The following is a 22,908-nucleotide window of genomic DNA, read 5'->3' on the forward strand; positions in this document are numbered from 1 at the left end:
GCACAGCCAGGGTCTTCGCCTTGTGAGGTTGCTGTCCCTGAGAGCTGGTGGAAGCTGGAAGTCTCTCCCCAAGTAGACACGCATGTAGGTACAGCCTCCCGGGCGGTGGCCTCTCCGAGGGTTACCCAGACGCCCTGCTGCAGAGCCGGCTGTGTGACGTGGACTGGGGTCAGCGGGCTCTGTCCTGCCCTGTCCTTCCGGGTCCTGCTGCTGGGTACTTTCCTGTCCTCCTAGAGGAGCTCCTGGGCCTGCTCAGCCCTGAGGTTCTGAGCTAGAGCTCTGCAGATGTGGAAAACATCAGCTGAAGAGGGCAGGAAGGAAGCAGCCCCGTTATTTTAGGACAGTGGTATTCAGCATCACGGTTTTTTCTTTTCTGTGTTTTACTTTGTTTTGTCTCGATTCCCTAACAATCTCTATATATCTGGCTTTCATAATCAGAAAAAAATGGTGTTGAACCCAGATCTGTCCCTCATCTTATAGTGTCGCTTCCCTCCAAAGCAGAGGAGGAGAGGCCAGCAAGGAAGGCGGATGTGGGCGGCTCGTCTCCTCGGGCTCCAGCTCATTCTCTGCGCAGTGTCAGTGTTCATGCACCACCCCCCAGCCCATTTTGGTTTTGGGCTTGAAATGACTCAGCTGACATTTATTCAAGTTTGTTATGTGAGCACTAAAACAGTACAGAAACTTCAGAGTTGAGTACGTGGAATGAAATAGCATTATCTCTCTTCCTCCGTGGGGCGAGTGTCCTCATGAGCTGGAGTGATTCCCATCGTGAGTGGTTTCCCGCTGTACTCTGCGCAGAGTCCCTCCAAGGGATGGGTCTCTGGGGCGTGTCAGCAGAGGAACGGACAAGGAGCTGCAGGATAGGGCATTATTCAGCCATGAAGAAGGACGAAAACGTGTCCTTTACAGAACAGTGGACGGAACTTGAGAGCATCATTCTGAATAAAATAACCAGACTCAAGAATACAGTAGAAAATAGGCTAGAAAAGATGGAGGGAGGGAGGGAGGGAGGAAGAAGTGGTGGGAAACCAGGCTGACACTCAGTAATGGAGAAGAGGGAAGGGAAAGGGGGAAGGATTGGAAATAACCAAGAATGCTGTGTGCACGCCGTGAACGTCACTGTCCACGTGATTCCCGCACTGATTTAAGACAGCCCTGTGGGGCTGCTGTTCTCCCCTAAATCTCACTAGTTAGCGGTCTTTGAGCCAGTCTCTCCTAGCCTCAGTTTCCTCATCTAAAAACGGGGCATGAAAGCACCCTCATTGTGTGATTAACATAGCCTAATTTGCCAGTAAATACAAATAATGCCTGCAAAGGGCCTCCCAGGGACCAGCGCCCAGGAAGCTCTTGTTATCATTTATCTTTTGTTTTGTTTTTTTTGAGACAGGGAATCACTAGAGCTCAGGCTGGCCTTGAACTCACTATGTAGCCCAGTCTGGCTTCAGACTTGTGACCCTCCTGCCTTAGCCTCCTGAGTGCTAGGGTCACAGGTGTGCGCCGCCATGCCTGGCTTATTTATCCTTTCCATGGTGGGGTGGGCAGCAGGGCACTGGACCTCCTCTCCTCTCTCTGCCCTCTCCTGCCAGTTCGACCTGAAGGAGAAGGCCAGCCTCTTGGGCACCAGAAAGGACTACTGGGACTACCTCTGCGCCTGCCTGGCCAAGGTGAAGGGCGCCAGCGATGGGATCCGCTTTGTCAAGTCCATCTCGGAGGTAGGTGGGGTGCACCGTGGGACCTCTATCCCCAACACCTGGTGTTGCTGCGGGCAGCCAAGGCAGCCGGGTTCACGGGAGCAGAAGAGCAAAGGCACTAGCCGGCCACACTCCGGGCCCCACTGCTATGGCTGGAGGCAGGGCAGCCACCCGAGTGTCTGTGGCCCTGAGTGTCACCCACGGGGGGCATCGTATCTCACATCGCATCTCTCTGCTCATGGCGCCCTTGGAGGGCACAGCACAGGACATCTCTGCCTTTTTTGGTTTTTTTGGTACCGGGGATTGAACTCAGGACCTTGCGCTTGTGAGACAGGCGCTGGAACCACTGAGCTAAATCCCCGGCCCGTCTCTGCCTTTTTAAAGTCATTTTCTGAGCCAAGAAGGAAGGCTGAGGCAGGAGGATTACAAGTTCCAACCAGCCTAGGCAATTTCAGGAATCTGGAGGGGCCAGAGGGAGGGCAGTGCGAGGTCCTGAGTTGAGTCCCCTGTGCTGCAAAAAAAGAAAAAAGGAACATGGTTTTCTTCGTCTGCTAGGCTGCTTTCCCTGAAGCGCGCCCAGGAGGCTGGTATTCAAGGGGAGACTGAGGTGGGACCCACAGCATTTCTGAACCTGCCGGGAGCCAATTCCTCATCAGCTCTGAGCTGGAGACAGAGCGCCCCGGCTTTGCCACTTCATGCGGCTCCAGAACAACGGGGTGCACACACTTTGGGGCCCCGCGCTCCTGCCCCCGCAGTGGGTCTCCCCTCTGTGCTCAGCCTGGCTGCGTACTGGGGCACAAATAGGCCCTGAGATCGGGGCCAGGCAGCCTGTGGGGGGCGGCTCCTGCCGGGCTGCAGTGGGCGCATGGGCAGAGCTCCCCAGCCGGCCCAGCCGGACCCATGTGTTTCTTCTGTAGAGGTGACAGGACCAATGTGGGCATCAGGGCTGGGTGTTGTCCACCGGCTGCATGCCTGACCTCTAGGACGCGAGGCGTGGTGCGCTAATGTCCATGTGATGTGGGCCACATGAGACATCCAAGGCCCTAGGAGAGCAGTGTCTGACTGCCAGAAATCTGCCCTGCCCAGGGAGGTTCCTGCGCCCGCCCCTCCCTTCTGCTGTCAGCCTGCCCAAGCCCTGGACGCCTTTGGCTGTGGGACGGGGACAGCTCCAGCCTGCAGACACTCTCGATCCTGCTCCGGAGCCCCACATCTGCTGAAACAGCTGATGCGGGCCAGGCTCCTCTCCTTGGTCTTCAGGCAGTCGAGGCCGTAGGATGGGCTTTGTGGAAGCGATGGCGCTCCTCGCTGGCATGCAGATGGGTTTGGTGGCAGGCGCAGGCTCTGCTTCCCCAGGGCCAGTTCCTCCAGGTGGAGGCTTGGGAGGCCTGCTGGGAACTCGGCTCAGCTTCCCAACCAGCACCCGTCAGATCTTCAAGCCAGGCAGTGACCTTGGAGTGTGAGGAGCATTGTAGGACCCCTGGGCCCTTTGGGGCAGGAAGTGGCTGTTGGGCTGAAGCAGGGAGAATTCCCGTAAGTTCCCGGATGTTCAGAGGGGCCCTTTGGGGACGTTGTGTCCCCACGAGGATTGAGGCGCAGTGCCCATCACCCCAGGGAGCGCTCAGTGCCCTGCACGTTGCCCCGCCGCCGCTGATTAGATGCCCAAAGCATTAAGGAGTGAAGTAGTGAAAGTGGACCCAGGGTCTGAAACAGCGAAACAGAAAGGCCATGGGGTCATTTTCCTTCGCAGTACAAAGGAACTATTATTGTCCCCTTCCTGAAAGGGTGTGTAAGGGTACGTTTTAAAGTCCACAGCTCCCTGTGCATGTAAGGAGTTCAGCTGATGAACTTGATCAAAAAACATGGCCTCAAATGCTGGTCATTCAAGACGTCTTCCTGTTCTGAAGGCTGTGACATGGGTGGAGACGCCACTAGTAAGGACAAGGACCTGCGTCGGGAGCATACAGACAGGGCTGTTTGGTGGGGTCTTACTCGGTTCTGCAGGGCCTGTGGGCATGGCTGTCCGTGCATGGCTGAGCGTGCATGGAGAAGGCTGTCACTGGTATGTGAGTGTGTGCATAGGTGCGGGTATGAGTCCCGCCCACTGTTCCAAGCGCCCTGGTTATCCTCAGGAGAGTCCGCACACAGGGGTGCCAGCAGGGTTCTCCCGGCACCTGTCAGCTCGCTGTCAGGCCCCACGCTGCTGGTGGTGAGCGGCGAGCCAGCGAGTCCCCAAGTCAGTGAGTCGGCCCACCGCCCTCTGCTTCGGAGAGTCCCGATGAGACATGAAACTCACCCAAGAAATGGCTCACAGCGTCTGTAGCTCATGAGGTTTCACACTTTTTATTTTTCAAAACCTTTTTGTACTGTGGTGCTGTGCCCTCGAGTGAGCAGAAGGAAGAGGCAGATCCGCACTTGAGGTGCGACATCCTACACATGTTTACAGTGTGTTAAACGCACACCGCATGTTTCCTGTCTCCATCGGCCCGCTGGCTTCTTTATAGCAGGAGGTGTCGGGACCCACAGTAGTCAGACCTCTGGTGCTCCACGACTGCATTCCTGACCCAGGGAAGCTGGAGCCCCACAGAGCCCCTGCATGTGGAAGGTGGGCTTCTGGGGCCGACCTCAGGAGTGGACCCGAGTTGCATGCTGCTCTCGAGTGTCCTCTATGCCGTCCCCTTCATTCCTTTGTCCTGCTTGCCCTGTGCCCCCAACTGGCAGGGCCCTGCTCTGGGAGCCTCCTGGCAGTCTGACCAGCTGCAGGGTCGCCATCCCTACAGGTGCCCCAAACCTTGGGAGCCTCAGGCATGTGGGGGGAGGTTTCAGGACCCTGTGCCATCCACCCGGGTGGGACCCTGGAGAGACACCTGCCCCCACCACCCCGGGCAGGTGCTGGCTGAACCCTGGAGAGAAACAGTCCACTGACAGTATTGCCAGATGTGGACTGTGCTGATTGTTTTGTGGAGATGGTGGCGGGGGTTACACACCCAGCAAAATTTAAAGCCCCCTCCCCGGCCCTGCCCTTGCCTCCTCTTTCTCCTGCACGGGCTGCGAGCCTCTGAGGCCTTCTTCCCCTGCACCTGTTCCCGGCACCTTCAAAACACCACATTCGCCCAGCTGAGACCATCCCTTCCGCTACAGCTTGCTTCTGGGGTGGCTCTGATCTTCCAAATTAAATCAGGGGTTTTGTGTCTGACTCAGAGACCCTGACAGCGCCAAGGAGGTTGGATGCAGTGCATGGACTCCTCGATGTGTGGGTCGGCACGGAAGCGTCCCCCTGCACCCATGTCCTGGGGCCGCAGCCTATTTTCAGGCGAGGCCAGCGCAGAACGCACCCACACCCCTCACTCTCTGGAGTGACGTCAGCCTCCTGGTGTCCATGGAGGGACCCGCGTGGGTGTTTGGGGCTGCTCTGGACGGCGTGTTCTGCCCAGGCCTAGCTCCCGTGGGCCTCCAGGAAGCCGGGCCTGTGCTGGAGGGCGGCTGACAGCGCTTCCCCCGCTGCTCTGCTCTGCTCCTTCCAGCTCCGGACATCTCTGGGGAAAGGAAGAGCCTTCATCCGCTACTCCCTGGTGCACCAGAGGCTGGCAGACACCTTGCAGCAGTGCTTCATGAACACCAAGGTCACCAGGTAGGTGTGGGCCGTGTCCCTCCTTCATAACAATGACAGCTGCACCCTGGTGCCCCGTGTCCCCCTGGGGCAGGCACCTTCTGCATGCATCCTTCCCCTCTGCCCCGCCCACTGCCATCCAGAGCACAGGGCTGGGCATCCCCGAGCTGCCCTGGGTGTGGAGGGGCCGGAATGGCTGCAAGCTGTGAAGCTGAGGCTTGGAGCCTTGTCTAACCCCAAATCCAGGCAGGCATGGGCAGACAGGTGCAGCCGTGGGCTCCCGGCACCATTGCCAGCAGGGGTTTTAACTCTGAACCTGGCCTCAGCTGCCACATGTGGCAGGATATCCCAGGATATCTGGGCTTCTGGAGATGGAGGGCCAGCCAGCCTTGGGGGGGCCCCGCTGTCCGTGTGTCAGTCTCCGTGTCACCCGCGCTGCACCTGGTGGGGGAGGGGAGGGGCAGGACAGAGGGTGTGAAGGGAGGTGGGCCTAGGCGGGCACTGCAGGTCACACGCCCATCAGTGGGCTCTGCCTCACCTGTCCTGAGGAGTGCCCTAGTTCATCGGAGAAATCATTTTTAAATTGTAGACGAAAACACAGTTGTGTGCGTGATAGGCCTCTTGAGTGGGTGTGGGTCAACGGGAAGGGTGTTTTGTTCTAGATCTCTGGTGCCAACCGTCTCCCTAAGCAGCTTGAGCTCACCCCAGCCAGACAGCGCCGGGTGACTAGCTCTCCACCTCATCGGTGTTACCTGTTTCGAATCTTGTTGCTTCATGTGAAGTGAGCCGACCACTGTCTAGCACACAGATAAAGTCCCTGGGTAGAGTCTGTGCCTTGGCGTTTGATCGGTGTCTGGGCAGAGGTTAGCAGTGAGTCTGGCGTCTCATGTTGAGTTCTGGAAGAGGAATAGGGGGCAAGGTTCCCGTTCAGAAAGGAAGTGTGCTGTTCCCCACGGTTGCCCCTTCTTGGCAAGTATGAGAGTTACACTTTCCCACAGCCCTTTGGGGAAATAGATGTGATATAAATAATAAATGTATAAAGATCCAGATCAGTGCTGCAATTTCCCTGCAGAAGAGCGAGCTCATTTGAGTTACCTGCTCCTGCACTGAAAATGAAAGTGGTTGTGTTGTGTCTTCAACTAATTTAGCCACCGAGGACTGATTAGATTCACTCTTCCCTTACCCCTACTGCCCTTCTAATCCCCATGTTGCATCTTCTTCTCCAGCGACTGGTACTATGCGAGAAGCCCCTTTCTGAAGCTAAAGTTGAGCTCTGACATCGTGGGCCAGCTCTACGAGCTGACCGAGGTGCAGTTTGACCTGGCATCGAGGGGCCATGATTTGGATGCCGCTTGGCCGACATTTGCCAGGTACCTTGAAGAACCGCTTGACACCGTAAAGCTCAGGGAAAGAGATGTCTGAGGCTTTGGAAACGTTTGAAGAAGTTTTACTCGTCAGTCGCATCCAGCTAGGTAGCTCTTTGCCTGCTAATTTTGCCGTTTCCTGAGTCATAACTGAGATAGCATCTGAAGGCTCCGACCATAAACTGATCTGATTGGAGAGGGCTGAGGGGACAGGGCGTGGAAGTAGGGCTAGGAGCACGCGTGGGCTTTCTTCCACTGAGTTCTTACACCACTATCACCTTCTAAGCTGCAGGAAAGGGAGTGAAAGCTCCAGCTTGTGCCGTAAGGCTGGCTGAAGAGGTTGCTGTGTTTTTATTCCTTTGTTTTTTCTGGACCCCAAGGGTGGACAGATGTAACCAGTTGAACAGCTGGCAGGCAGCAGGCCATGCCGCACTGGGGTTAGACGCAAGCCAGTAGTCACCACATGGCAAATAGGGTTTTCAAATTTCAGTCCTCACGTTATTTTAAACTAGGAAATACTTTGAATATATAGAGAAGAGTATGATAGCCACAAAGCGACCACCGAGATTTAATAGCCAACATTTGCTGTGTTCACATGCCCTTGTTTAAACTTTTTAATTTGAGTCATTTCAGAATTATAAAAGTTTGCAGTAACAGTACAGAGTATTTATCTGCCCTTCTCCTTGATCCCTCATGGCTAATATTTTGCTGCAAGTGTTTCATCATTCTTCCTTTCTTTTTCTCATGGGCTTGTTCCTGAGCCCTCTGGGCCTAAGTTACAGAGTTGATACCCTGCTCCTGCAAGCACCGTGTCTCCTAAAAATGAGAGACTTCGTCTGTAGCCTCAGGACAGTTAGTAAAATCAGGAAATGGACATTGACTGGATGTGGCTATCTAACCTACAGACATTATTCAAATTTTCCAGAGCATCTCAATAATGTCTTTTAAATCCAGGACCCAATCCAGATTCACAGGCCTCTCGAGCCCCTTCTAGTTTAGAACAGTTTCTCTACCTTTGCCTTTCCCAACATTGGCATTTTTGAAAACTACTGGCCAGTTGCTTTGTGAGTTGTTCTTTTACCTGAGTTTGTCCGATGTTTCCTCCTTGTTGGATTCCACTGGAGCCCTATTTGCAGAACCCTGGGGCCATGTTCCTGTCTGCAATCTGCTGGAGCACATGGTGTTGATGGGTTTTGTGTCCGTTAACCATGATCCTTTGGTGAAGGTGGGATTGGCCAGGCTTCTTTTTTTTTTTTTGGTACCGGGGACCAAACTCTGGACATTACGCTTTCGAGGCAGGCGCCGGAACCACTGAGCTAAATCCCCGGCCCTGGCCAGGCTTCTTAAGGCAGTGGTGTTGAACCTGCAGTACTCATGCCACAGCAGGTGGTTTGTTAGTCATAACGAACGGTTCAGTGATAACTGAAAGCTCTGAAAGGTTCGCCATCACTGTCTTAAGGTCAGTCCTTCTCCTTATATAATCGAGGTGAATCTTACAGGAAGATGCTTCGAGAATGTTGCGGTCTTTTTTCTCGTAAGTCTGTCTGCTCTTGCTTTTAGCATTGGTTAATAAGCTTTACTTGAAGCAATCATTACTGTCAGGGTATCCAGCATGGTTTTCCTCTTTCATTATCAATTTCCATTCTATGCAGGGTGAGCTTTTTCTTCTTCTGCGTTGATCTGTTCATTTAAATCAGTATTGGCCTATTGCCGGGGATTTAGCTCAGTGGTTTCGCTGCCTGCTAGGCAAGTGCAAGGACCTGAGTTCGATCCCTGGTACCAAAAAAAACCCAAAAAAAACAAATCAGTATTGGTTTGGATCTTATTTGACTCACTAGGGTTGCACTCTGCCACTGTTTATTTTGAAACTTAAATTGGCCGTATTTGGCCAGTGGGAGACTTTTCAAGTTGGTCCTTGCAATGGTTTTATCTTATGCCTGATACTTGTTTCTATTGAGAAATAAAATGCCGTGGACCCAGCCCCAGCCCAGCTCAGTGCCGTCTTCCCCCTCCTCCGTGTCCAGAGGTCATCATGGCCTTGGTGCAGTGGATGTGCCTCAAGTCCAGATGGTCGTGTTTTACCATGTGTGCATCCATACATGTTTTATGATTGCATACAGTTTTATTCTGTGTGTAGTTTTAAAATTTACACACATTGGACCCTGAGATAGCGAGCCTGTCACATCTTGCCTTTCCATTTGACATTGCTGCTGGGGGCTGATCAGACCCACAGATACCTGTAGGGGAGGGATGACAGGGAATAAAGAGAGACAGAGACAATAGTCAAGGTTTAAGGGGCCCCGGAGGAGCCTGCCTCTAGTGGACAGACTCCATAGACTCCGCAGTTGACCCACTTGTATTAGCCAGCAAGAAGCGCAGCGGGAGGCGTAGTAGAACAGCGACTGCACTAGGAATGGGGCAACAGAGAATGAGAAACAAGTCAGTCCTCACAAAGGGAGCAAGTTAATGGGGATTGAGTCCTTCCCATACCTGGATTCCTGCATTTGTTTTTTGCATTGTCCTAGCAGTGTTATCTTGCCTTAGGAGCACTGTGATTGTGAGCTTTCCCCACACAGCCAGGAAATATGTAGCCTTGTGTGTATTTCCTTATTCCTAAAGGAAGTCACATCAGCCTCAGGACTGCAGGGCCTGTAGCCTGGCCCCCACCAATCTATACATATCATGGCTGGTCCTCAACATGTTGCTTTGAGATTTTTTGCCTGCATTTGCACATGGGATTCCGTGGCTGTAGAGCCAGGGCGAGCAGATCATAGCCGATGGGCCAGTGGATCACAGCGTCACCAGTGTCCTTATGTATTGTCCATAGCTGCGCTGCTGCCACAGTGTGGCTGAATCCTCACTGACTGGCCCTTATGAGGAAGGAGCGCCCCACAGCACCACTGTGCATCTGGTTCTGGCCAGTGGAGAGTTGGGCTCCTTTCCTTCCTTCAGGGGCACCCCGCCCTGCTCCTGTGCACCTGGACCTCTGTCTTCAGGGCAGTTACTGACAAGGGAGCGGCTGGGATGGAGACAGACAGTGCAGCAGCTTCAGGCTCTGGAGCCAGTTCTGCTGCTAAATGTGTGAGTAGGTGGCCGTGTTCCTGCAGCACACACAGGAGATGCCACATGAGCCTGTAGTCCTGGGCTCGTACCATCCAGGCGCGGTTCCTGCGGTAAAGGAAGGTTCCGGGCCTGCTCCGTCCAGTGTGGTTGTGTGAACCGTGGCGGATCTTCAGCTGCATTATCTGTGTGCAGTGGAAGGTGGTGACTGCGCCCTAAGCACAGTGTGACCTTTTGTACCACCTCCAGGACAGGTGTCGAAAACTCAAGGAAAACTTCAACCCCAACTTGGGGAATTCATTCACTCAGTTCTTTTTTGGTGGTGGAGAGAAGCCCTGATGGTGGAACCATCATGGCGGAGTCCTCGTCACAGACCTGTAGCTGTGCTCTTTGGCTTTTTGACGGAAGGGTTGGGTTTTTTTTAACCTCTTCAGAGCCACGCTGCCCAGGGGCACTGGCCCTGTGTCAGTCCACCTCAGCTTTACTGAGCTCACAAAGTTGGAGGCTGAGAGGCCTCCACAGTGTGCCGCAGCCCCGGCAAGGGGCCCCCTGGCCTTCTCACTTCATGGTGAGTAGCAGTGGGGGCACGGGGTGCAGGAACAAAAGATGACCTCTCTAGGCTGGGAAGCCTGACAGGCCGAGCCCCACTCACCTGCTGGGGGCCCATCCCTGTTGATCAAGTTCCTACCACCTCTCCTGCCACCACCTGAGGACCAGGCTCCCGACACAGGAGCCCTGGGGTGAACACATCCTGGCTGCACCCACACCGTGGCAGCCCCTGGTGACCACCTAGGCCTCCGTGTGTCTGCATGCACTTGTGTGTGCATGTGCACTTGTGTTCCCTGCTCCGAATACAAATCTGTCTGGTCTGTGGCCCCCAGGAGGACTCTGGCCCCCGGCTCCCCTGCCTACCTGTGGAAGGCCCCCAGCCGGAGCTCCAGCATGAGCAGCTTGGTGAGCAGCTACTTGCAGGTAAGGCCAGGGGGCTGGGGTTGCCTTGTTCTTGTCAAACGGGATTTGTCCTTGACCCTAGCAACTCAAGGGTGACATCCACAGAGACCTGTTTGAGCCAGCACAGTGCAGTCCTTCAGGTTACACCTGCCGTTTCCTGGAGTCCAGGTTTTTATAGCCAAATAGAATTTAGGCCATTTTAAAATTAAAGTATTTTAAAAGATTTTAAAGTCTCTTAAAAGAAGCAGTTTAGCACCATGGCTAAAAAGCCACAAAACTGAATCCTTACCCTGTCACCTACCAGCTGTGGCTAAGAAGAAATTACTTAAGTCTGGAATCTTCAGCTCTCTCCTCCGTAAGATAGGATAATAAAAGCTACCCAGGTCGTGAACAAAGGAGTGTAACAGAAGCACAAACCAAGAAACAATAGGTGACAGAGTTTGGTAATTTTGTTTAGAAATGTGATTGTATCATAGCTGTATGTAATTTTGTGGAAATTGATCAGCAGTATACAAAATAAGCATTAAAAAATAGAAGCTAGACCATCCTTTTACCTCTTTTGGTGGTATAACCATGCCAGAACTTATGGGCATGGTACAGTGGGTAGACCATAGTTTAAATATAAGAGGTAGCTGAAATATAAAGTAAATGTTTCAAGTTTTAAAATTTGTTTCTGTAAAAGACACATTGCTATGAATCGCCCTCAGAACCCTCCCCGTCACTTTAAACACACTTACCCCGTGGTCCCAGCCACTTTCTGAAACAACTCTGGAGTCCTCTTTCCTGAGTGTCTTATGAGGTGTGATCACAAATACAGTGACTGCTGCTGCCAGGCACCATCCAACAGAAAGGGAGCTCGAAAAACACAATGCTGTGTCCTCATCACCTTAGTCACCAGACTTGGCACCATGTGACCCTTGGCTCTTCCCCAAAGCCCAAATAACCATGAAAGGTCAAGGTTTTTTTTTATTGATTAGGACATTGAGGCAGCCAGGACAGCGAAGTGAAGGGGAGGATCTTGAGGGAGATTCATGGCCAAATGTCTTACTGTAATGATTTTTAAAAGTTTAAACACTTGCCATGTTTTTTGAATATGCTGCTGACCTCTGTGGCAGGTGCTTTGAACAGAGCTCTAGTCCTTTGAACAGCTTTGTAGACTCACCTTAGGTCAGGTAATTCCCTTACTTTTACTTCCGCTTTTGTTAGACTTTAGCTTCTCCAAGTAGCAAGTTAGCTTCCTCCTAAAGCACTTGTTTTTTGTGTTCCCCACCCCAGACCCAGGAGATGGCGTCCAACTTCGACCTGAGCAGTCCTCTGAACAACGAGGCACTGGAGGGCTTCGACGAGATGCGGCTGGAGCTGGACCAGCTGGAGGTGCGGGAGAAGCAGCTGCAGGAGCGCGTGCAGCAGCTGGAACAGGAGAAGCAGGAGCTGCAGGCAGCACTCAGCACACAGCAGGAGCAGCTGCAGGTGGAGAAGCAGCGTGGGCACGCTGCCACAGAGGACCACCGCCACCTCGTGGGCCTGCTGGCTGAGCTGCAGAAGCAGTGGGAGGTCACCCAGGCCACGCAGGATACCATCAAGGAGCTGCAGATGTGCCTACAGGCCCTAGAGCGAGATACAGCCAAGGAGGAGGACAGCTCCACCCTGCAGCACCTTGGGGCCATGCTGCAGCCCCTGGCGCGGGAGCTCAAGGCTGCCTGGGACTCCCTGGGCGAGAAGAACCAGCTTCTCTCCAGCCTCTCAGACAGCCTAGCCAGGGCTGAGCAGAGGGCAGACACGGCCTTGGACACAAAGGGGCAGCAAGGGCCCATCCCAGCCGACTCGGCCCTGAAGCTCCAGGAGCTGGGGGCGAAGCTCCAATCCCTGGAAGCAGAGAACTCCAAGGTCCAAGAGTTCAACAGGCAGCAGAGTGCACAGCTGGCCACTGAGCTGCAGCTGAAGGAAGAGGCCCGGGCTGGCCTGGAGCACCAGGTGCAGGAGGTGGCACAGCTCCGAAAAGAGCTGTCCAGGAAGGAGCAGGAGGCAGCCCAGCTCCAGCAGCAGCTGCAGGAGTCGCTCGCCCGCTTGAGCTCACTGGAGGAGCAGCTGGCAGGGCTGAGGCGGGAGGAGCAGCTGCAACAGGAGGAGAAGGAGATGTTGGCACAGGAGGCCCGGTCCCTCAGCCGGCAGCTGCAAGTCCTGGAGACCCAGCTGGCACAGGTGAGCCAGCACGTGGGTGACCTTGAGGAGCAGAAGAAGCAGCTCATCCAGGACAAGGACCGTCTCAGCCAGAAAGTGGGTGCTCTGGAGCAGCTCGCTGAGCAGGCAGCCCCAGAGCCTTCTGTGGCCAGTGAGTGGGGTGAGGCCCCGGCCTCCCCAGTCTCCACCCTGCAGCAGGCCGGCGAGAAGCCAGCAGAGGGGCAAAGGGATAGTACTGAGGTGCAGGAGCCCAAACAGGAGGAGGAGGACCTACGCCAGGCCAACTGGGAGCTGCAGAGGGAGCTGCAGAGCATGGCTGGGCGCAACCAGCTCCTGGAAGGCAAGCTGCAGGCCCTGCAGGCTGATTACCAGGCGCTGCAGCAGCGGGAGGCGGCCATCCGGGGCTCCCTGGCCTCCCTGGAGGCAGAGCAGGCCAGCATCCGGCACCTGGGTGACCAGATGGAGGCGAGCCTGCTGGCCGTGCAGAAGGCCAAGCAGACCATGAAGGCGCAGGTGGCCAAGAAGGAAGCCGCTCTGCAGAGCAAGGAGGACGAGTGCCGGCAGCTGCGGGAGGAGGTAGCGCAGTGCCGGCAGGTGGCAGAGTCCCGGGACAAAGATCTCAGGGTCCTCTCGGAGGAGTGCCACCACCAGGCCCAGCTGATCGATGCCCTCAAGGCGGAGAAGGGCCAGCAGGGGCTCGGCCCACCCCAAGATGGGACCACGCAGCTGGCCCTGGCCCAGGCGCAGCTTGAAGTCCATCAGGGGGAGGCCGAGCGGCTGCGGGCTGAGCTGGTAGACCTGCAGGCGAAGCTCTGGGCAGCCCTGGGCGACCAGGACAAGGTGCAGAGCCAGCTGAGTGTGGCCGAGGAGATGCTGAGGGAGCACAGGACCCTGGTTCAGCAGCTGCAGGAGCAAAACGAGGCCCTCAACAGGGCCCATGTCCAGGAGCTGCTGCAGGAGGGCAGGGCCTCTGCGGCCCAGCAGCGCAGGCAGGAGCTTCGGGCCCTGCAGGAGGAGCTGGCCCAGGCCACACGCAGCTCCGAAGAGGCCCGGCTGGAGCACGCTGAGCTGCAGGAGCAGCTGCACCGGGCCAACACAGACACCGCAGAGCTGGGCATCCAGGTGTGCACCCTGACTGCGGAGAAGGAACGTGTGGAGGGGGAGCTCCGCATCTGCCGAGAGGCCGCTTCCCAAGAGCGAGAGGGCCTGGAGCGCCAAGTGGCAGGGCTGCTGCAGGAGAAGGCGAGCCTACAGGAGAAGCTGACGGCAGCCGAGAACGCCGCTGGCTCCCTGGCCAGCCTGCAGGCCCAGCTGGCCCAGGCCGAGCAGCGGGCGCAGAGCCTCGAGGAGGCCAAGCACCAGGAGCACGACGCCCTCAAATTCCAGCTGAGTGCCGAGATCATGGACCACCAGAGCCGGCTGAAGGTAACCCCAGCTCCACCCAGCCGGGCGGGCCTGAGGGGGCCAGGAGAGGCTGTTCCTGCAGCCACCGGGCAGGGGAAGCCAGAGAAGGGACTCGGGGTGCAGGCACACACCCATGGTCCCACCTCACTGCCAGAGCTCCCGGCAGCCTCTCTCCTTGAAGGAACACATCAGGGCCAGAGCACTGGAGATACGGCCTCCACCAGGCAAGTTAAGACTATGGCAGATAAGACCAGCCTACCCAGACAGTTTTAGCACTAGTAGCCATTTAAAGAGCAGGATGTTTTGTGGATGCTTTTGAGATCTCACCAGATCTGTACGCCTGTACCCACATCCCCATGTGGCTGTCATCGGCAGGAGCTTAGTGGCAATGTCCACTTCAAAGCCAGCTCCCATCCGCTGCTTTTTCCCTTGCACTCTTGTGCCTAGTCCCCCTGGCCACATAGGTGTCAGAGGTCCCTGCAAAGTCCCAGGAATATTGACTGCCTCGGTGAAGGCCAGGTTTTTCCAGGGCCCTGGGGCCAGGCAGAGCTCTGAGGTCAGCAGTCCCCGTGCACCCCAGTGCTGGTCTGTGTACATCGAGGTCTCTGCACACGTCAGCCACTGCACCCCCCTGCAAGACCCCAGCCCATGAGGCTCCCTGAGGCTCGTGGGCCACTTTTCCTGTTGCAGAAATTGGATTCTCAGTTTGAGGACCAAGCTGAGGCTCTTTCATTAGTAATCTTGAAAGTATCTTGTTACCAGGATTGCCTAAAGCCTATTGAGGAGCCACTTTAGAAACAGTGGTGGCTTGTTTTTACCCACTGGGGTGATGAGGCGGAAGGAGTCGTAGAGCAAGGACCCCTCTCCGATGTCCCTTCCTGTCCTTTCCAGGCTGCCACTGAAGAGTGCAGGAGCCTCAGGGCCCAGCTTGAGCAGCAAGGCCAACAGCTACGGGCCACCGAAGAGGCCGTGGGCAAGCTGAAGGTAGCACAGCCCGGCGTGCAGCTGCCGGGAGCTGGGCTCTCGTTTGGGATCAGTGGACCATTTAGCAGGGTCCCCAGGGGCCCCGGGAAGGCTTCCTGTCCCCAAGCAGAACCAGTCAGCAGTTCAGACACCCTGTCACCAGTTGTAGACACCCTGATTTAGTGTCCTGACGCTTCATCCCTGGCTGGAGCTGTCAAGTGTGGGCAGATCAGCTGCCTTCCTTGGCCATCTCCTTGGGCATTCTCAGTCTCTGACCAGTTCAGGGGCAGCACTGGCCTTCAGCACCACCCAGGCATTCCAACACTTTCAGCCCCTGCAGCCGCCAGAGCCCCTCGCACTTGGAGCTTAAGGATGCGTCGCACCCCACAGTACAGAGCAGAGGTCCTTGGCCTCTTGAAATTAAAAGTCTTGACCTAAACCCCACCAGCAGCAGCAGCCACAGAACCTTCCCTTAGAAGTGACCCAGCCGGCTGGGCCAGAGGCACGTCAGCCCTGTGGCGTCTGGGGTGGGCTCAAGGAAACTGAGTGCCTTGTCCCGCTGTGCTGCCCCAGGCCACCCAGGCGGACATGGGAGAGAAGCTGAGCTGCACCAGCAGCCGTCTTTCCGAGTGCCAGGCTGCCGTGGTCCAGAAGGACAAGGAGGGCTCGGCCCTGCGGGAGAGCCTGGAACGGTGAGTCGCTCGCAACACCCACGCAGCCCCGGCCGTCTTCAGATGCATTCAGTGCAGTCATTTAGAAACCCAGCCACTCACATGGGGACGAGGAAATCCTTGTGCAGAAGCACAGCCCAGGAAGCCGGCGTCTGCGGCCTCAACCTGCTCTCAGCCACTGTCACTCTTGTTTGGTTTTCTTAGCTGCCGCAGGATGAGCATTAATGCATCCTTTGGAAAAACTAGAATGAGACAGAAGTGCATGCTAACCACGATGGGAGGAGTAGCAGCAGGCATTTAATTAGTACATCAGATGTGGCAAGCACAGTTTTAAATACTTTGCACATACAGGTAGGGTATCCTTAATGCACAGTGCTTGGAGCCAGAGGAGTTTTTGGGTTTCGGAGTGTTTTGTGTTTCAGATTTTTGGATTAGGGATGCTCAGCCTTCAGTTACCTATTTCATCCTCCTGCCAGGCCTGTGAAGATAGTACTGTTTATCCCTGTCCATCATGGGAGAAGTGGGCCAAGGGCCAGGCTCCGCCCACCCCGTGTAGCCGCCTGGGGCGGTGTCTATGCGCGGCTTGTCACGTCAGGGTGTGGCCTCCAGCGCTGGTCTGTGGCCATCCCCGAGGACCTCCACACCCCCACATTTCAGCCTAGGGGCCTGAGGCCACTGTCTGCTGATGGGTCCATACTTGTGCAGCCAGGGCCCGATTAATGCAGCTGAGCAGGGGGAAGCAGGCGCACCGAGTTGTCCGGGGCTCTGCTGTCCCTCCTTGCCTTGCTGGCCTCCTCCCTCCACCTTCCTGGGGGGCTGGGCAAGGCTCAGTGAGACCCAGAGCATTTGGTGGTCAGAGGCTGGAGTGCATTTCAGCCCGCCTGCCCCTCCCGGTGCTGGGTCCCGGGGGCTCTGGCCACCCCAGCCAGGTCCACGCACATGACCTAAACAGACCCTCTCGAGGTGGCCGTGTCTTAGTAAACGCTGCAACACTGGTTATTTGTAAGATAGCAGAGCATTTGATTTAGCTGCTCAGAGTTACCCAATGCATCTGCCCAGGGTTGGGTTTTGTTTGAAGTATTTTGTGCATGGTGGACACCATCGAATAACCACCTCCTGACAACTTAGACAACCGGGGAAGGGCTGGGATTAGGACAAACAAGTTCCTGTCCCTACCGAGCCCTCTGTTTCCTGGAGCGCTTCGGATGTCCCGCTGGACCCTGGCTATAGTGGGCATCCTCAGAAGACCCCTGGCTTAGGGGATGGCTGCAGGTAGAGTGGATGAGGGCAGAAGACAGCCTGCCTCTGCCACACGCTGTGACCCCAGAGTACCCAGAACACAGTTCACTGGGCCTGGGGGCTACTAGGTAGCAGACTGGCTTGGGCCAGTGCCATGCTCCATGAGAGCCCCAAAGACCTTAAGGGGCCAAGTCCCCCTTCACCACCCCCTCCCGGAAGCTTCGCCTCCCTTCTTGTCCTGACTCTTCTTGCCCCTCCCAGTCACTACCCAGACTCCTCTCAGCCTCAGGAGCTAAGGGAGCAGAACTCAGCTCACTTGGGGTGCTCCTAGCAATCCAGTGTCACCCCACCCTCTCAGATGCCACTTTATGTCTGGGAGCAGTGAGGAGGGGCTCGTCCTGGGGGCCTGTAACCTGTGAGCAGACAGTGCTGAGAGCCCCACTGTGGAGAGCAGAAGGTGGGAGCAGCTGGACCCTCAGGCAACAGAGCAGCTTGGCTCATGGAGAAACTCTCCCCCCTGCCCAGGACCCAGAAGGAACTGGAGATCGCCACCACCAGAAGCCAAGAGTACTGCAACAGACTCCGCCAGGAGGTGAGCGAGCGGGAGCGGAGCGACCAGAAGATGCTGGCAGACCTGGACGACCTGCACAGAACCAAGAAGTACCTGGAGGAGCGCCTGATAGAGCTGCTCAGGTGAGCCCCAGCCTGCGCTGCGGGCATTTCAAACCCTCTGTGTCTTGTCCCCGAGAGATGGCGCACGCTGTTCCACGGCTCCTGGGATCCCCATCCCCTGCCCCTCGCTCATGGACCTCCCCTCGCCCGCTGTCCCTTCCCTCGACACCAGAGGCCCCTGCAGGGCCAGCAGCCCTGTCAGCACCGGGCTCCAAGGTGCCAGGTCACCTTGCTTCTCAAGAGAGGGTAGAAATCTGGCTTTTGTGGGAAATGTCCTCATTTTTAAATGTTAGCCAGCCATTCACAACTCTTTCTTTTACCTTCATAACTTGTTAGTCTTCTGAAGTGAGGCTGGGTGCTTCTCTGGTTCTCGTGACTCCTCCTAATGTGGTTCTGCCCCAGGGACAAGGACGCGCTGTGGCAGAAGTCGGACGCCCTGGAGTTCCAGCAGAAGCTCAGCTCCGAGGAGCGGTGGCTGGGGGACGCGGAGGCGAGCCACTGCCTGGACTGCAAGCGGGAGTTCAGCTGGATGGTTCGACGGCACCACTGCAGGTCAGCCAGTGCCCGGGGGCCGTCCTGCACCCAGGCAGGGCTCTGCGTTGCCTCCTGGCTCAGGGCACAGACGCAGAGGCTGTGCTAGTTGGGTACTAGCAAGAACTCGGGTCTCCCTGAAAGGAGAGTTGAGCACAGAGGTGCAGGCAAGGCTCAGGAGGCCCCGGGGATGTCTCCCACCCAGAGACCGGCTGCAGGGAGCAGAGGGGAGGCCATTCTGGAGCCCTGTGGGGAGCTGGTTCTTGGGCTCCTCCAGGGGATCAGGCAGGGCCGGAAGTGCAGATTCCTCACCCCACCCCCACCCCAGGGCCCCGAGCAATGGGTGAAGATGAGAGGCGGGCAGGCGGCAAGGGGCAGGTGCACAGTGCTCAGCACTGCCAGGGAGGTCTGGGGCCCTGAGAGCCTGAGCCCCAGGTGTGCAACACACACTCCAGCCTGGTGTCGAGGAGGTGGGTTTGTACGTTCCCTCCACACCTCCCTGGACCTTGGGAGTGAGCCATCTTCCTGCTAAGCTTGCCACGCTGGCTGTTCCAGAACCTTATGTCATGGGCCATGGCCACACATTGCAGGAGGCCCCGGCACGTCGTCCTCACAGCCTCGGCCCTGTCTCGTCCCCAGGGTGTGCGGCCACGTCTTCTGCTACTACTGCTGCAACAACTATGTGCTGACGAAGCCCAGCGGCAGGAAGGAGCGCTGCTGCCGGGCCTGTTTCCGGAAGTTCAGTGAAGGCCCAGGCTCCCCCAACAGCTCTGGCTCAGCCACCAGCCAAGGAGAGCCCAGCCCCAGGCTGTCCCCCGCCCACGCTGGGCCCCAGGCCGTAGGAAGCCAAGGTCAGGCGCCTGCCCACGGTGTTCTCGCCCCACCCGCTGTAGGCAGTGAGCCCTAGCAAGCTGGCTGCAATGTTTTCCGAACATACTTGTCAGAGAGGTGCTAGACGTACACTCCCACCAACCTGAGGCTCTCTTTGTGATGTCTCTAGGATCAAAAGGGAAACAGCTTCCTCCTGTTAGGACTCAGTGTGCTCTAACCTGAGGGCTGTAGCAGGGGCCCACCAGTGGAATGCACCCCACACTTCAGCCCCAGTGTCCCCCTTGTTCCCACGGTAACCCCAGACCAAGAGTGCAGCAGCAGTCCACATCCTCACCCTCTCTCGGTGGCCCGGAGGACATACTGCTGTTCCCTTGTGTCCCAGGGGACCAGCAAGGGCGTTGTCACGCCCTGCGATTTACTGGATAAAGCTCTGCCCATTGGATGGGTGGTGTGTACTTTGCACAGCATTAATGTCTTCAAGTCTTTTGCCCATTTTTTAAAATGATGAGTTTATGAATCCTGTATATATCCTGGGTGCAAGTTTCTTTAAACAGATCCGTGCTTTACAAATATTTTTTTCTTCACTTCCAGTGTCATACCTAGCTTTGTTTAACCCCAGTATTAAAAAGCCTTGCCTTGTTTTCTGCCCATTTTATAGTTTTAGGTTGTATTTACGTCAATGGCTGGTTTTTTTTTTTGGTACCGGGGATTGAACTCGGGACCTTGTGCTTGCGAAGCAGACAGCAGAACCACTGAGCTAAATTCCCAGCCCTAGTGGCTCATTTTTGAGTTAATTTTTATGTATTATTCAAAGTATGAATAAAGTCTTGGTAGATTTTTGGTTTTGGTTTTTGTTTTTTTGTATATAGTTATCCAGTGGCCCCAACACCAGTGGCTGAAAGTCTGTTCCATAGACTTGCCTTTGAACTTTCACAAAAATCAGTTGACCTTATATCTGTGGGTCTCTGTCTGGACTCTCCATTCCATTCCACTTAGCTACATACCTATTTCACTAGTACCATACTGAATGGTTGCCGTAGTTTTACAAAGCATCTTAAAATCAAATAGAGTGAATCCTCCAATTTTGTTTTTTGTCAAAATATTGCCAGTTGTAGATTCATTGCTTTTCTATAGAAATTTGTAGTCAGTTTGTCAATTTCTACCCCCTCAAAAAAATCCTGGTGAGATATTAATTGGGGTTGTGTTGAATCTGTACAGATCAGTTTAGGGAGAATTGATGTCTTATTAAAATGGACTTCTGATCCATGAACATGGTATAGCTTCCCATGTACTTGGTCTTCCATTTCCCTCAGTTCTATTTTTTGTTTTGTTTTGCTTTTGGGCAGTACTGGAGATTGAACCCAGGTCCTTTGCCCTGAACTACATCCCCAGCCCCCCACACACATCCCTTTTTTAAACTTTGAGACAGGGTCTTCCTAAGTTGCTCAGGTTGGGCTCAAACATGCAGTCCTCCTGCCCTCAGCCTCCCAGAGTGCTGGGATTACATGAGTGAGCCACCACACCCATTGCTTGTGTTCTTTCTTATATTTCCTGTCTGCTCATTTTTTTCTTTATGCCTTTTTTCTTTTCTTTTCTTCAGCTCTTCTTTTCTTTATTGGCTCTGCCTTAGACCTGCCCTCAGGTTTTCTGTGACATACACTAATGGGTGTTTGTGGGTGGTGACTAGCACTGCTGTCCCTATGGTGTCCTCCCTGTTGAGTGGCCTGCAAGTTCAGACCCAAGGCCCTGGTCAGCTGCCTAGTGCTGTGAATTCAGGTTCAGCTGTCATCCCTCTGCCTTCCTGGACTGACTCTCCAGCCATTCCTCTCACTCCTGAACAGAACAGCACTCCGCTGAGTGACACCAGCACTGTCCCAGCGGCTTGTTCAGCTTCCCCACCCCATGGTGACCATGCACCATCTCTTCCCTCCTGGCCCGTCCCTGTCACCAGGAGCTGACTGCAGGCAGCCGGATGACGCCGTGTTCGACATCATCACGGACGAGGAGTTGTGCCAGATCCAGGAGTCCGGCTCCTCTTTGCCAGCGACGCCCACGGAAACTGATTCCCTGGACCCAAGCATGGCCGAACAGTGAGTCGATGTCCCCTCTTCCCCGTGCCCATCGTGTGCCTGCTCCCTGCACTTTCCCATGAGAGGACCCGGAAAACATGACACGGGGAGCTGGGTTGGCCGTCTGGCTGAAGGGACCATGTCTGCCACCGCGGCCTGTCCCTCTTGGCTTGAGCAGTCCATTGGTCAGCTCCGGCAGCCTCAGGGAGATGCCACAGACTGGCGCCTTAAACCAAACCAGGGTGTCGCCCTGCAGCTGTGCAGTCTGGAAGCCCAGGTCAGGGTGACGGCAGAGTGGGCTGCTTCTCTCCTTAGCTGGGAAATGGCCCCACTGGGCTGTGCCTCTGTACGCCTCTGTACGGTCACCCCTGTGTGCACACCTGGTGTCCTCTTTTCACAGGGACACTGGGCAGGTAAGGTCAGGCCTACCCTAAAGGCCTCATTTAAGTTAACCTTCCATTAAAGGTCTTATGTGCAAACACACCCAGGGTCTTGGGTACAGGGACTATGAATTTGAAAGGGGACCCAGTTCAGGCCCAGCAGCGACCCTTGCTGTGCTGCCCTTGGCTGAGCTGCTCTTTTTTTTTTTTTTTTTTTTTTGGTACTGGGGATCGAACTCGGCTCCTTGCGCTTGCAGGGCAGGCGGCGGAACCACTGAGCTAAATCCCCTGCCCCAGGTTGCTCTTTAGAAGCCTTAGTCCTGCGCCCCCGGCTTCCGGTCCTACCACCCTCACTGCCTGCCCACCTGTGGCCAGGTGCTGAGGGGAGCATACTGCAGCTGACATGGGCAGGAGCCTGCAGGGCTTCCGGGAAGGAGCGGGTGGGTGGGGCTGCCCGGGCTTGCTGGCAGGCTGGCTTTTTGGGTGAGCGCACAGAGTTCTGGTCACTTTCAGGAAATGCCGGTCAGGCTTGGGGACAGTGCTGAGAGAAGGAAGCTGGGGTTGGGGTGTGGCTGCCTCAGGCAGGTGCATGCTCTCATCCACCATGGCCCCAGAGGCTGACAGTGATGAAAATGGAGCCAAGTGCGTTCCTCTGCCCTCTGCAGGACCCTGGGCCCCGTCCACCCACCGGGCGGGGCAGGCAGGGAGGACATCTGCCTTGAGCTGCTCTAGCGCTGTCCTCCCCCTGCCTGCTCATTTTCCTGGGGTAGCGATTTTCCCACAAGAGTCCATTCTTAAAAACATGAAACTGCACAAAGTGCCACCACGCCAAGCAAAGCCAGGGACCCCCAGGCAGAGGTCCTCTCCTGGTCTCTCGGCCCCTGGCTTCAGGCTGTGCAGTTTCTGCAGCAGAGCACACTGTTTGGGCGCCCAAGAGAGAATGGATGCAGGCCAGGCCCGGAGGCAGAGCTCAGGCCTGGAAGCGATGGGTGGGACCCGAGGGAGCTCTGACCGCCTCATCCTCCTGGGTGGCACGGCACGACCCCTAACAGGCCACAGAGCAGTACTGGTGTGTGGCCGGGATTGGGGGCCCTGGCCTGAGTGGCTTCCCAGGGACCCACACTTGTGTGCCCAGCCCAAATGGTGGCCTGAAGCAGACTACAACCCCCTGCCTGCATCCCACAATGCTGTCTCCACAGAGCGCTGTGGACGCCTCCAGGTCCCCTGCCCCTCGGCCAGGGCCCCCCACGCCTCCACAGCAGGGTCAGCTGCTGTGTCAGGAAGCGGGTAGGGC

The 22,908-nt window shown here is 55.9% G+C and overlaps 1 protein-coding gene across 5 annotated transcripts in view; it reads left to right on the plus strand.

The window, feature by feature from the left end:
* Positions 1 to 22,908, plus strand: part of Fyco1 (FYVE and coiled-coil domain autophagy adaptor 1) — a 59,884-nt gene that overhangs the window by 11,443 nt on the left and 25,533 nt on the right. For all 5 annotated transcript variants that reach the window (XM_087186863.1, XM_021257162.2, XM_004835035.4 and 2 more), the window contains 11 exons: positions 1,587 to 1,712; positions 5,213 to 5,319; positions 6,525 to 6,668; positions 10,604 to 10,694; positions 11,949 to 14,279; positions 15,150 to 15,242; positions 15,795 to 15,913; positions 17,657 to 17,824; positions 18,206 to 18,355; positions 18,974 to 19,185; positions 21,117 to 21,255. In XM_087186863.1, coding sequence (XP_087042989.1) covers positions 1,587 to 1,712; positions 5,213 to 5,319; positions 6,525 to 6,668; positions 10,604 to 10,694; positions 11,949 to 14,279; positions 15,150 to 15,242; positions 15,795 to 15,913; positions 17,657 to 17,824; positions 18,206 to 18,355; positions 18,974 to 19,185; positions 21,117 to 21,255 — 3,680 coding nt within the window. The remainder of the gene's footprint in view (positions 1 to 1,586; positions 1,713 to 5,212; positions 5,320 to 6,524; positions 6,669 to 10,603; positions 10,695 to 11,948; positions 14,280 to 15,149; positions 15,243 to 15,794; positions 15,914 to 17,656; positions 17,825 to 18,205; positions 18,356 to 18,973; positions 19,186 to 21,116; positions 21,256 to 22,908) is intronic.

This window comes from Heterocephalus glaber, unplaced genomic scaffold (genome assembly GCF_053883595.1).
Source record: "Heterocephalus glaber isolate CG9 unplaced genomic scaffold, H.glaber_assembly_v1.0 deba00001504, whole genome shotgun sequence".
Taxonomy (NCBI): domain Eukaryota; kingdom Metazoa; phylum Chordata; class Mammalia; order Rodentia; family Bathyergidae; genus Heterocephalus; species Heterocephalus glaber.